This window comes from Giraffa tippelskirchi, chromosome 4, assembly GCF_054371585.1.
Source record: "Giraffa tippelskirchi isolate mGirTip1 chromosome 4, T2T-mGirTip1v1.2.pri, whole genome shotgun sequence".
In the NCBI taxonomy this organism is placed as follows: Eukaryota; Metazoa; Chordata; class Mammalia; order Artiodactyla; family Giraffidae; genus Giraffa; species Giraffa tippelskirchi.
Window position 1 is genome coordinate 30,296,133 of NC_137278.1, and position 14,970 is coordinate 30,311,102.

At 34.0% G+C, this 14,970-nt stretch overlaps 1 protein-coding gene across 3 annotated transcripts in view; it reads right to left on the minus strand.

Moving 5' to 3' along the window:
- Window positions 1-14,970, minus strand: part of ATAD2B (ATPase family AAA domain containing 2B) — a 123,895-nt gene that overhangs the window by 52,282 nt on the left and 56,643 nt on the right. For all 3 annotated transcript variants that reach the window (XM_081592614.1, XM_081592613.1, XM_081592612.1), the window contains 3 exons: window positions 13,103-13,414; window positions 10,657-10,792; window positions 2,546-2,732 (listed from right to left, as the gene is read on the minus strand). In XM_081592614.1, coding sequence (XP_081448740.1) covers window positions 2,546-2,732; window positions 10,657-10,792; window positions 13,103-13,414 — 635 coding nt within the window. The remainder of the gene's footprint in view (window positions 1-2,545; window positions 2,733-10,656; window positions 10,793-13,102; window positions 13,415-14,970) is intronic.

Consider the following 14,970-nt stretch of genomic DNA (forward strand, 5'->3'; position numbering starts at 1 on the left):
AGTTCTTCGCATGAGGTGGCCAAAGTATTGGAGTTTCAGCTTCAACATCAGACCTTCCAATGAACACCCAGGATTGATCTCTTTTAGGATGGATTGATTGGATCTCCTTGCAGTCCAAGGGACTCTCAAGAGTCTTCTCCAACACCACAGTTCAAAAGCATCAATTCTTTGGCGCTCAGCTTTCTTCACAGTCCAACTCTCACATCCATACATGACCACTGGAAAAACCATAGCCTTGACTAGACATACTTTTGTTGGCAAAGTAATGTCTCTGCTTTTAAATATGCTCTCTAGGTTGGCCATAACTTTCCTTCCAAGGAGTAAGCGTCTTTTAATTTCATGGCTGCAATCACCATCAGCAGTGATTTTGGAGCCCCAAAAAATCAAGTCTGACACTGTTTCCACTGTTTCCCCATCTATTTCCCATGAAGTGATGGGACCAGATGCCATGATCTTAGTTTTCTGAATGTTGAGCTTTAAGCCAACTTTTTCACTCTCCTCTTTCACCTTCATCAAGAGGCTCTTTAGTTCTTCTTCACTTTCTGCCATAAGGGTGGTGTCATCCGCATATCTGAGGTTATTAATATTTCTCCCAGCAATCGTGATTCCAGCTTGTGCTTCTTCCAGCCCAGCGTTTCTCATGATGTACTCTGCATATAAGTTAAATAAGCAGGGTGACAATATACAGCCTTGACGTACTCCTTTTCCTATTTGGAACCAGTCTGTTGTTCCATGTCCAGTTCTAACTGTTGCTTCCTGACCTGCATACAGGTTTCTCAAGAGACAGGTCAGATGGTCTGGTATTCCCATCTCTTTCAGAATTTTCCACAGTTTATTGTGATCCACACAGTCAAAGGCTTTGGCATAGTCAATAAAGCAGAAATAGATGTTTTTCTGAAACTCTCTTGCTTTTTCGATGATCCAGTGGATATTGGCAATTTGATCTCTGGTTCCTCTGCCTTTTCTAAAACCAGCTTGAACATCTGGAAGTTCTGGAACAGTTTAACCAGCATCAAAATAATCTTAACCTTTAAAATTAAAAGAATTCACCTGTGAAATTGTTTGGATTTAGTGCTTTTTGGCACTCAATTGCTTCTTCTACAGCTATCGTCTACTTAGCTTCTCTCTCCTCTGAAGTCACCTTGTCAATTTATATTTTCCTAGTAAATCACTTGGATTTATTTTAAATGGTACGGAGTTATTCTCCTACTTGCATAAAACCTACAATAATTTTGTCTCACTAAAAAAAGAAAAACACGAGCAAACATATAAATCAACTTTATTAGAGAACACTCACAGCTAGGATAAATTAAATGTATAAAACTTGGAGAAAATCACTGGTATACAGTTTTTTAGGTGGGCCATGGGTTTTGGGAAAAAAACCTTTAATTAGGTCTTCATAAGTAGTGAAGTACTGGTAGGATATTCATAGCCAAAGAACTGTTAAGTAAAAGAGAAATAAAACTGACACTATTGGCCACCTGATGTGAAGAGCTGACTCATTTGAAAAGACCTTGATGCTGGGAAAGACTGGAGGGAGGAGAAGGGGACCACAGAGGATGAGATGGTTGGATGACATCACCGACTCAATGGACATGAGTTTGGGTAAACTCTGGGAGTTGGTGATGGACAGGGAGGCCTGGCGTGCTGCAGTCCATGAGGTTGCAAAGAGTCGGACATGACTGAGTGACTGAACTGAACTGACTATGAACTATTTTTAAAAATCTATCTTGCTACAAGGTACAGAATGGTTGTCAGTTAGATAGTATATGCATTAAATATATATGAACTACAACTGGGGGAAAAAAAAAAAACCGCGTGCAACGCTCGTAAGTGTTACTACTCCAGTAGTCTAATCGCTAAAAATAGGCTAAATGTCAAAGTAGAAGATGACACTCAAACATTTAATGAGTACTTACTATGAGGTGGGCACTGTGTCAGAGACACAGAAATGCTGAAGACATGGTCCCTTGGTTCAAAAAACTTATTCCCTTAGCCCCTAGTTCCAACATGACACACTTGTAATAAATTCACAGTTATATATTAAAACGTCAAATTGCTTCATAAGCTAGCAAAGATAAAGTATTGGAAAATTAAATATCAAACACACTTGATTATTCAAACGAATACATATAATTTTAAAATTGCTATCAGTTTTCTAAACTAATTTTTAATCTTGGCTTTATCAAACTTGATATTATCTCCCTTACTATGATAAGGCTCTTAAGTACAGACAGAAGTTTAAAAAGTCCCTGTAAAAAGGGTCAAAAAAAGGCAAAAAGAAGTTCCCTTTCTATACTGTTTAATAAAGCTTTAATACAAAAAAATAGGATTATTAAAATTTCAGAAAAAAATGAAGTATCATGGGAAAAACTGATCTCATTTTAAAAAATCAAAAGCATCCTCTGCCTTAATATTAGAATGCTAACAACCAACAAAAATTTAATATTCATATTACTGTTCTTTGAAAAAAATTATCTATCAAACACTACTGCGATATAAATAATAAGAAAGTTTGAAATACTCTGATATAGTGCAAACCTACCTGTGCACATGATTCTTCAGGTGTTTTGGCACTAACTGAATAAAGTGCTGGGAGATCTAGCCTGTGCACAGAGAATTTTTCTAGAGTGTGCAAAAGTGCTGGAGCAAGGTGAGAAGTTTGACCTGAGCCTCGTTCTCCAGACAGCAATAATCTTGGCCTATAAGAGGTTGGCTGATGATATGGTGACCTGCAATACACATAAGATATAATCATTATTTCAAAACCATATACTCTGAAGATCAAGATGAAATATTAGGAAAATATTTACATAAAAGAATGTAACACCAAATTATTAGAGCTTTTTCTTCTCTGTCACTTTTTAAGTATAGTGAATCATTTTTTAATTAATTACAGTTTTAAAATATTGATCTCTCTGACCATATTAACAACAAAGACATAAAAGTATAAAAATTCATTCTGAAAGAAAGTCAGAATACCTGGGTATTCATCTTCTCATACCACATACATTAACTTGGAAAATGCTTCAGATACTAAGTATGATCTAGTTATTAATTATCCAAGGTCAAATGTTAAGAATTCCACTTCTCCAACAAAGATATACATCTAAAGATTATTCCAAATGTAGGGCTTTCTTCATTAATGGTTAAAATGGTAGACTTCATACATATTTTACAATTTTTTAAATAGAAAAAAAAAAAAGCAGGACTTCTTTAGTGATGGCAATTTTGTTTCCAGGCCAATAAAAACTAACTGTTCTTAACCTAGTATATAACATCTAAAGCCCTACACCAGAGAAGGCCAATTTAGGATAATATAATAAACCAAAATCAACTTGTATTTTCAAGATTCTACAGCACCACTAAAAGATAAATGAAACAAGTTTACCTAATATCACTGTACATAATGCAGGAAATTCTAAGCAATGCGATGATAATAAAGCAAGTTTTAAAATGGAACTAATGGAAAGAAATAGGACAAACACTGTTACTTGTAAAGAACATGATTATACACTAGAAAATCCAAGAGGATCAACTAATCACTGCCATAGACTACCAACAAAATAACAAGACTGAAGATGGAAATAGAAAAACTGAAAGATTTTCTTAAACACCATCAATAACCAATATAAAGAAGGAAAGAAGATTCTATTCACAACTGTAAAAATATAAATGATAAACAATACTAAATATACAAATCATAAACAATAATAAAAAATCTTAACAAGAGAGATGCAGAACTATTTGGAATACACCATGGACCTGAATATGTCAAATCTTCCTATGCATTTATACCTAGCTATTGTTAACTATAAGGCAAAGGCTACCCACTCCAGTATTCTGGCCTGGAGAATTCCATGGACTGTATAGTCCATGGGGTCACAAAGAGTCGGACACGACTGAGTGACTTTCACTTTCATTACTGTTAATTATGGTTAGTTCATGGTATTTTATTTTATAGATTTTTTAAAATGCAAATCAAAAATCCTAAAATAAAATTTGATGCAGGAGGGAGATTTAAAACTTCCTTGCAACATTATCTGAAAAAATAATCAAGTAAAAATATCAAGTGGAAAAGTGTGCGAGCTTCAATTTCAGAACATTTAAACCTACTTTAGTAACTAGCACTTCATACAGATTTCTTGTCTAATTTTCTTAACAATTCTCTGAAATACATAAGTCTCCTCTTACTAAATAGTAACAAACCCAAGGCTCAGAAAAGTTGGCTATAAGATTACACAACTCAATGTCCATATAACTGCAAAGCCCAGGTTCTAAAACAGTACGTTAAGATGTGCCTTACTTTATACTGACACATATTACAGAACAGAATAACAGAATGTAGAATACACCAGAGAAAAGAAACCCTGATTAGTGGAACTTAATAGCAGCCCAGAAAACAAATCACAGTAATTGAAAGAATTTTATATAAGATAATAAGCAGAAAGATACGTGGAACAAAGATGAACTATAACACAAATATTGTTTTAAAATAGGAAGGATACAGATCCTCATTTCACAGAACAAAATGAATTCTAACATAGAAGCAAAAAAACAAAAGATTCATGTATTTTTAATTCATAAAAATCTAAAAACATTTGTTATTCAAAAATTAAAATCTGAACTACACTCAGATATCACCTCACACTGGTCAGAATGGCCATCATCAAAAAGTCTACAAACAATAAATGCTGGGGAGGGTGTGGAGAAAAGGGAACACTCTTGCACTGTTGGTGGAAATATAAATTGATACAGCCACTATGGAAGACGGTATGGAGATTCTTTTAAAAACTAGGAATAAAACCACCATATGACTCAGCAATCCCACTCTTAGGCATATACCCTGAGGAAACCAAAATTGAAAAAGACACATGTATCCCATTATTCACTGCAGCACTATTTACAATTGCTAGAACCTGGAAGCAACCTAGATGTCCATCGACAGATGAATGGATAAAGAAGTTGTGGTACATATACACAATGGAACATTACTCAGCCATAAAAAGGAATGCATTTGAGTCAGTTCTGATGAGGTGGATGAACTTAGAACCTATTATACAGAGTGAAGTGAGTCAGAAAGAGAAAGATAAATATTGTTTTCTAACACATGTATATGGAATCTAGAAAAATGGTACTGAAGAATTTATGTACAGGGCAGCAATGGAGAAACAGACATAGAGAATAGACTTAGGGACTTCAGGAGAGGGGAGGAGAGGGTGAGATGTATGGAAAGAGTAACATGGAAACTTACATTACCATATGTAAAATAGATAGCCAACAGGAATTTGTTGTATAGCTCAGGAAACTCAAACAGGGGCTCTGTATCAATCTAGAGGGGTGGGATGGGGTGGGAGATAGGAGGTTGATTCAAAAGCAGGGGATATATGTGTGCCTATGACTGATTGATATTGAGGTTTGACAGAAAACAACAAAATTCTGTAAACCAATTATCCTTCAATAAAAAAATAAATTAAAAAAAACTACAATCTGAACCAAACAGCAAACAATCAAATGAGATAATTAAATTTGCCATTAACAGGACTGATTTTAATGCATAAAGAGCTTATATGCACAGTATTTTAACCAAAAATACCTTCTTATACAAAGCACATAGACAATTCAAAAAGAAAATAGAAAGAAGTAACTTTTTAAAAATGATCATTCATTTAACAATTTTTGACTGCTTCCTATGTTGAACGTCTTGACCCAAGGTATCCACCAATACACTCTATTACAGAGCTCATGACTCAGTGTATTTATTGGAAAAAGGAAATAAATTAATAAGCAACAACCTTTGAGTACATGGTGTTATTAGAGACTCACAGATAGCTTTCCTGCAAAAAGCGTTATGAAAGCACAAAAATCCAACAGATCAAAGGCAGAAAGTATGAATTTCAAGAGATACAAACAGGATGTACAAAGGACCAGAGGCCAAAAAAATCTCTTGGCCCTTTGGGGTAGTGGATATAGTTCATTATAGCCAGCTTCTTTCAAGGTTTTAGGACAATGCAGGGGTAAATATATTGGGGTAAGGGAGGGGAATTGGGAAGGAGAATCAGACTGCAAAGGGCTATGATGGGTTCTCTAAGCCATGTTAAAAGTCATGTCCTCACTGAAGACAATGAGGAAACATCAAGATGCTTAAGTAGGGCTTTCCTGGTCGGTCAATAATAAAGAATCTGCCTGCCAATGCAGGAGACACGTGTTCGATCTCTGATCCTGGAAGATCCTACATGCCATGCAGCAACTAAGCCCCTGGGCCACAACTGTTGGGCCTGTGCTCTAGAGCCCAGGAGCTGCAACTGCTAAGCCCATGTGCTGCAACAACTGAAGCCTGTGTGCCAAGAACCCATGCTCTGCAACAAGAAGTCTGCACACTGCAACTAGAGAATAGCCCCCACGCAATGCAACAGAGAAAAAGCCTGCACAGCAATGAAGTATCAGCACAGCCAAAAATAAGTAAATATATAAAAAAATTATTTTAAAAAAAAAAAGATGCTCAAGCAGGGGAAGTGACATAAGCATACACACGTTTTTGGATGGTAACTCTAACTCAGCATATCAGTACAGGAAAGAGTTTTTGAAAGACAGTAAACAGTAGGAAAGATGACCAGTTAGAGGTATGTTATAAAATAACTCAGGCATGAGATGTTAATAACAGTGTAGACAAGAATAGTAGCAGAGGAGGTAGAAGGAAGAGCTTGAGATTAGACTAGTAAGAAAAATCTATAGGACTGGGTCATTTACTGGATATAGAAGGGAAGAAAGAGAAAGAGTTGAGAATGGTGTCCAATTTCAGTCAGGACAACTGAATGGATAGTAGCTCAGAGGACTGATGGGAAGAGAAAGAGAGACACAAGCAAGCGCACACTGAAAGATCTGTGACACGACATAGGGTGACAGGCAGCTGGACAAAGCTTAAAGCTCAAGAGTAATGGAGGCTTGAGAAAGATTTGGTAGTTATTACCAAAGGTGAAAAATAATGAAAATATTCAGAAACATCATTTATCTATTAGACTTGTAAACTGAAGATTATAATACTCTTATTAGTAAGTAGATGGTGGGAAAATTGGTATTCTCATGAATAGTAAGAATGGAAAAAAGGACAACTTCCTGAAATTAAATATGGCAAATATATGCCAAAATATAATATATCCAAGGATATTCTGTAATGCATCCTACTCCCAAAGATTCCCTTATCTCTGAGTGCTCTCTACATTTTTTCCCACAGTAGTTATCTTGTCGGAGAAGGCAATGGCACCCCACTCCAGTACTCTTGCCTGGAAAATCCCATGGATGGAGGAGCCTGGTGGGCTATAGTCCATGGGGTCGCTGGGAGTCGGACGCGACTGAGTGACTTCACTTTCCCTTTTCCCTTTCATGCACTGGAGAAGGAAATGGCAGCCCACTCCAGTGTTCTTGCCTGGAGAATCCCAGGGACGGTGGAGCCTGGTGGGCTGCCGTCTATGGGGTCGCACAGAGTGGGACATGACTGAAGCGACTTAGCAGCAGCAGCAGCAGCAGTTATCTTGTACCATTTTATCTAGCACACTGACTGTTTTACCATCTGTCTCCATCTAAAATGTAAGCTGAGTAAGGGCAGGCACCTTAACATGGATCCAATTACCTAGAGCAACATCTAGCACCCAGTAAGCACTTTGACAAAAGATCTGCATGAGTGAAAGACTATATGAAAGAACGAATGGTTCATATAAATAAAAAGATACTATATTTTCATCTATCTAGTTGGTAAAGATTTTAAAAAACAAACAGTGCTCAGAAATGCAAAGGGAATAGAAACATTACCCTTTCATACATTAGTGATGAAATATAAGTTGGTACAACCTTTCTGGAAGGCAATTTAACAACCTCTATCAGGTTTTTAAACATATATACATTTTGACCACAGCATCAGTTTTTAAAATCTTCCCTAAGGTCTGCATCAGAAAAATGGTATAAAGATATATACTTAGAAAGATGTTTATCATAAATAAGCACTGTTTATAAAATAGGAAAAGTGGAAACTTCAGTTTCTATCAATAAGGTTATTATAAACTGTGAAACATTTAAAAAATACTATGCAGTTACTGTTTTAAAATAATGACATTAGACATATATTGACATGAAATAAAATTCCTAACATAGTTAGGGGGGAAAGGCAAGTTACATTAACAGCCTTATAGAAGAATACAAATTATATAAAATAATATATGGGTCTGTCTATATGGATAGCAAGAATACCGAAGTGTGGTCACCAAAATGTTAACAAATATTACCTTCAGGTGCTTGGGCTTTAATTTTACTTTCTTCAAGCTCTTCTTTTTTACTTGAATTCTCTACAGAGTATATCATCTTTCTAATCAGAAAAAACAAAGCTATTTTCATTTGGAAAACCTCAGAAAGTTCTGTTTCTAATCTCTTTATGGTAATATACAGTAAGAAAGAAAACTTATTTTCCATCATAAGGGTTCTTCACCAGATCAATAGACCTTCAATACTTTGACTTCTATTTCATCGTAAATCTAAAGAAAAGATTTCAACAGTTTTAGGAAACTATTTCAGGAACAGAAACGTACCATCAATGCCTGAGCTAGTGTTACTGACACCAGCATTCAAGTCATGCTTTCTACTTGTCCAGCATCTTTCCTGTATTAATCTGGCATGCTAACACATGTTGCTCAAACAAAAAAGCCAAACCAAACCAAATCAACAAAAACAAACTATGTGTGCAACCCTTATTAAAGGCTTATATTCTAAGGTAAATACTTCTTAGAAAGTGTGAAAAATCATCTCATACAACCTACCCATAAAAACCTATTAAGCTTAGAGATCAATTTGGAAACCACATAGTATAACAGAAGGAATATGATCCCAGGAAACAAATAGTACGAAGTCTGCCCCCTACTAGCAGCATGATCATGGGCAATTTACTTAACTTCTTTGTACTTCAGTTTCCTCATCTATAAAATGATGATACCACAAATGCCAAATGACTGTTGAGAGGCCTATATGTATTACCATATATGAAGCCCCAGCTTTATACACCTACCACATGTCTAGTTTGTAATAAGCAACAAATGCTAACTCCTATACTCAAAAGGACAGCAACTGTCACCATTTTTTCTGTAAAGCATTTCTGGACTTCCCTATGCAAACCTGTTAGTTCTGTTTTCAAAACACCAGCCATATTCTAATGCTTGTCAACTGCAAGAACAAGAACTTTTCCAGAATAAGAACTATATCTTATTCATGTTTCCAGCACCTAGTACAGTGCATGGCACAGGGTTTAAAAAAAAAAAAAAATGGCAGAATGAGTGAATAAACAAACTAATTTTATCAAAACATCTCTTTAAAAAGTTCATCCTAGGATACAGCTGTCTCACTATTAAAGCAAAGTCAAATCAATGAATTAGAAAAGCTTATGCAAAAGAGCAATTTCTTCAGAAAGGCTAAGTCAAACAAAATAAACCATGGCACTGATATACATTAAGTCAGTGACAGACTCCTCTTAATATAAAATTGAAAAACTTGTCTTTTGATAGTTTCTTGGCTTCTACTATGTATTTCAAATTCAAACAACTCAAACTGTTAAAACAAATAGCACACACATAGCTAACCAGGTAAAAGTCAGAAAAAAATGATCATTTGGTTTTCCCTTAATAAACAGATTTGTAAAATTACTAAAATAGTGTAAGAAAACTTCCCGGAAGGCATAAAAGAAAGGCTCTGCCAGTAGAAGACAAAAGTTTCTAACAGGATAGTTTGCTGTTAAAGAGTAAATTAAAGTGATTCAGTCTCATTTTAAAAACTGAAAAACAAGAAAGGGTTATCAATGCAAATAATCAAATTAACATTTCACCAAAATCTACATGAGAGAAACTTCATTAATGTTGAAGACATAAATTCATTCAAAATCTTTCTAAAGAAACATTACTTAAAAAAATACACACAATGTCTTCGAAGAAAAGTCCTATTAGACCTACCTGACTGGAGCATTATGGTTCTTCAACTATCCTGATAATTATGTAAATGCAAGTGATGATGCTGTTACTATTTGAAAACTATTTAATCTCTTACTTTAAAATTACATTAGCACTAAAATTGTTTACCTATTGAAGTGTATAGCAAAAGCTGCTTTACTATAAATAAAGGTAAATAGAAAAAACATAAAATCTAAATTAGAAAGTATAAACTAATGAGGTTTTGGACAATCAGAAAGTTATTGATTTAATTACTAAGCAATTTCTAACTCAAAATCTCTTTAGTACCCTTAGAGTCCTAAATTATGTGAAACTTATTACAATCAAAATACTCTACATCACAGTAAATATTTCATTTCTGTTCAGTTGAAATAAAAAGCAAGAATACTGGGGACATGGATTGACTTTCTAAAGGTAACCCTTCCTTCTCCCCTACTTAAAAAAAAAAAAAATCCCACAATCAGTTTAAGGAAAAATATCTTTAGTTGACCAGTAAGCCAAATTACTACCACACAAAAACAAAAGTACAATATAAATTTTCCAGAATTATGTCCAAACAATAGGGAAAAAAAGTCCTCAAGTTTATAACCATAAGTAAAAATATACTGCAATTCTAACCATAAAGTAGTAAAAATCACTCTAAGTTGAAAGAAATTTGATATAAATTGCTTACATTGTAAAATGAAGGTAAGGTTTATGTACAGCAGCAGCTGATGACTGTTTCTTTGGTGATCCTGAGTGACAATTTGTCTCGAAAATTGATAAAGCATTCTCATCTTCACTGTCATCTAAAATCAAAGTTTCTATATCTGTTTTAAAAAGAACAACACAAAGATTATGAGGCTGAAGAAGTCATTTAATATTACTCACCTACCAAAGCTAAGGAAAACTGATTAAAAAAACATGTGGCAGTAACAAGTTATCTATCAAATAATACAAACTGACCAGGCAAATTGACAAACTACAGTATTTTGAGTAAGTTATAAATGGAACCAATGTAATTCTTTCACCTTTACAGATTACTTAAGTATTATGAGATACATTTTTGGAGAATAACTACAAGAAGTCTGGAAAAGAAATGGCACTCTCATAAAGTTCTCACCTACTTACTAAGAATCTCTAAGTTAATTTTTACCAAAACCAGTACATTTAATATAAAATGGTTTAATAGAGTAATTGAAGTATGGCCCAGTTCTTACAAAAGCAACAAAGAATAAATTGACCTTTATTTTTTTCACATGGCACACACACACATATTTCAAGGAAAATCTAGTCTAGTTAAGAAGGGACTCAGGAATTTAGTGGAAAAAAAGCCAATCTTAGAAAACGCACTCATTCAAGTAACATTAGTCTCTTCATGGGTCTTAAGTTACTGCTCAATGAACTGGAACTAAAATTCCTATTGAGAGTGCCATACTTAAAAATTTACTTAGACTACAACCTAAAGTATTACAGCTGTAATTCATACATACTTAACAAAAGTGTCAATTCATTCAATAAAAAGCATGGCTACATGTATAGGAGAAATGGGAGGAAATTAAAATAGACAGAAATCATACCCTTCCCCAAAGAAAACAAAGAAAAAAAAGAGGTATGCTTTCTAAAATGAGATCTTGAATTGTGCTGGCAGACAGAGCACAATTCAGTGGCTTTTAAAAGTCAAATATTTAACATGACTAATATTATAAAAATTAATCAAATAATTAAGTACCATTTGATTGATAATTCATATACAAGAACACTTGCTAAGAAAAATATTAAAGAGTAAAATAATCCAGAATAATATATCTAAATAACTAAAAAAATATTATTAATAATCAAAGTGATTTCTTCCTTCCACTGGCATATGAAGAAAAAAATGAAAACTAAAGCATACTTAATACATGGGGGAAAAAGTGGTAAGAAAACATAGCTAAAAATGTCATAAAAAAAATTCTCAAATGGAAATAAAGAAGTTATAATCTCTCAGAAGAGAAGGTAGATTTTTATGATTTTCTAAAGGCAACATAGTTTTTTTTAATTTAAAAAAATTAGGGAAAATATACAGATTCTCAGTTACGAAAATCAGAGACAAGAAATGTACAGTTCATGGCAGAGTAGCTGGCTCAAACAGAGTGTCTATTCTCCTCGTTTGACAAATTTAAGAAATCAAGTAATCAATGTGATATTTCATGAGAATCTACCCTAAAAAATAAAGTTTCTGAAAAATATATTTATAACAGCAAAATTCATTGACTATTGATGATTTTTACTCTATATAACAGTTATAATGTTAACATAATTCACTAACAATTTTCTATACAGTGAAAACTACATGCTAAACAAAGAAAATTAAGACAATTTTTAAAAATTACTGTCTCTTCAAAGTTCATGGGCTTTACTTTGATTAGCATACAAAGCTAAAGTTTTCCTATAAATGAGTAATATTTTTTAAAGTAGCTTTCTATTTTTTTCTCAAATCCAAACTATAATCATGAGGCCAGAATTCAAGACCATCTATAATCAGGTTCTAATTTACTCCCTTACTAATAAACTACACTCCATTAGCACAGCACACTGTGGAGTGCTGTGCCAGTAATAGCAATATGATGAGCTGAATCCAGAGGGACATTATAACAACATGGTTAAGAGCACTGCCTCTGGAGTTGGGCTCCCTGGGTTTGAGCAAGACCTAGAACTTACTGAGTGACCCTATATAAGTGAATATCTTCATTATTGATAGAGTAAGAGTACCTCCCCCACAGGATTGTTATGAGGATTAATAAATGACAATTTATGTAAGCACTTTATAATAATAAGAGAAATGTAAACCAATACTATTACAGTCAACTTTCCTAAAGATGGTTAGCACTTCTATATTAAGATAGTCAGATAGTCCCAAGAGTGAACAAACAGAACAAATATTCAGAACAAACATCCATTCATTATTTTGTAGACACTGAGTAGGCAACTACTGTATGCTAGGCCTAGAATACAGTGGCAAATGAAATAGATACATCTCCTATATTCATGGCAAATATAAAAGAGTAACACACAAATACTTTTAAAGGATATTCAATTTATTTACTTATGCCCATACTTATTTCATTTTAACAATATGAAAAGAGAATTTATACTACCTTCTTTCTTGTCACTCTGGCTAATCTCAGCATGAGGAAACACTTTTTGCAGGACAGCTAGGATGTTGTTGAAGCTTCTTTCCAGCAGTGGTTTTATGATGGGAGACAGTGCATGTCCCGAAGACATGACAGCACGCTGGGAAGCAGGCACAATATTCTGCATTGCATGGTAAAAATCTTGGGCGTTGAGCACAATTGAGGAAACATCTAGCTGCAGTTTATGACTGCTAGCATAGATCTGGGGATAACGCCTCCGCAGGGCAATCAGGGCAGCTTCAGTGCACAGGGCCTTGATATCAGCTCCACAATAGCCTAATGCACAAAAGGAAAAGGATAACAAAGGTAAGTCCATTTTTCCAAGTACCAACTATATTTTGCAAATATGCACATCTTTATCCAAAAAACTAATACTAAATCAATTATTATGGGCAATTTTACTAGCAAAATGAAAAATGACCCTTTAAAAACATCTGATAAAACCATTTATTCATTAACTAAAAATGCTTTGAATATGTTAACAAATACATAAACTAATGATATTAAAAGTCTTATATTTTTGTGCCAAAACCACTGATTATAATGTACATCTTTCTTCAAGAAAGATTTTAAGAAAAATAACATCATATCAATCCTTCATCAATATTCCTAATCATCAGTTTAGTCCTTAAGGCATTAGTTTTCCATAAATTTTTCTAATATTACTAATTTCAAATACATATTATGGAGCAGTACAAAGTAGTATACATAAGCAGAAACTTCTAAATCAGAGCTATTCTACTACTAACTCTGAGTGCAAGGTAGAAGCAGGTTAATATCTAAGTATCCCAAAACTACAAAGTTGTAAGCATCTTTGATAATTCCAAAGGTATTAAAAGGAATGAGAATTCTTAGATTTTTCACATTAACTTCCTTTTTATATATACTTTTAGCTTTAAGTGATTGATAATCTAGTTCAAAGGACTACAGAGACATGAGGCATCATCCATTATCCATATTTATGTGATCGTCAAGTTAAACAACAGATCGAGCTGCCAGTGAAGTCAGTCATTTCATTCATTTGAGCAACAAATACATAGAAAATATATGAACTGTTAAGTCTTTAACACAAAACAAAGAAGAAAAACTCAAACTAGTCATGGTTGGTTTTTTACATTACCGATTAAACCTACATTTGGCCACCTTAGTCAGTTACGCCAGCAGGGGGAACCACTCAAACTAGTTACAGAACATGAGTCCCTAAGCTCTTGCAGAAGTGTTATCAGATTTATTTATCTTTTTATATCTTACAATGACCTTGTAGAACACTTAAGTACTGAAATTAAAATGGTGATTAGACAGGAAAACTACAACCAGAGAAGAAACAGTCCCAGATTAACTGGCAAAAAAAGAACATTAAGGAACAAAACCATATAAATCAAACTGACTCACACATCTATAATAAACTATATTCCTATTATCAGTAAAGATCACCTTAACCAAGTCCTACATGCAACAGAAAACTCCTTACCCTGCTCTCCTTTTTCGACAGCACTTATCACCTTATCATTTACCTAATATTTTTATTATCTGCCTTACCCAACTAGAAAATGACCTCTAGATTATTTGTCTTGTTCACTGTTTATCTATCTCAAATACCAAGAACAATGCCTGGCCTGACATTCAATAGATAACCAGTAATTTCTTGAGTGAAAGAATGAATTACAAGAGAAAAGAGTAACAGCAAGGTTATAGCCTGGAAACATAAAACTGTTAAGTTACCATGTATTACAGGAAAGGGGGAACAATGAATCATATCTACTAGGCTTTTGTTTTTCCCAAGAAATTTAAGCTCTTTTGTTATTAAACCAACATACTGGGACTAAAAATTT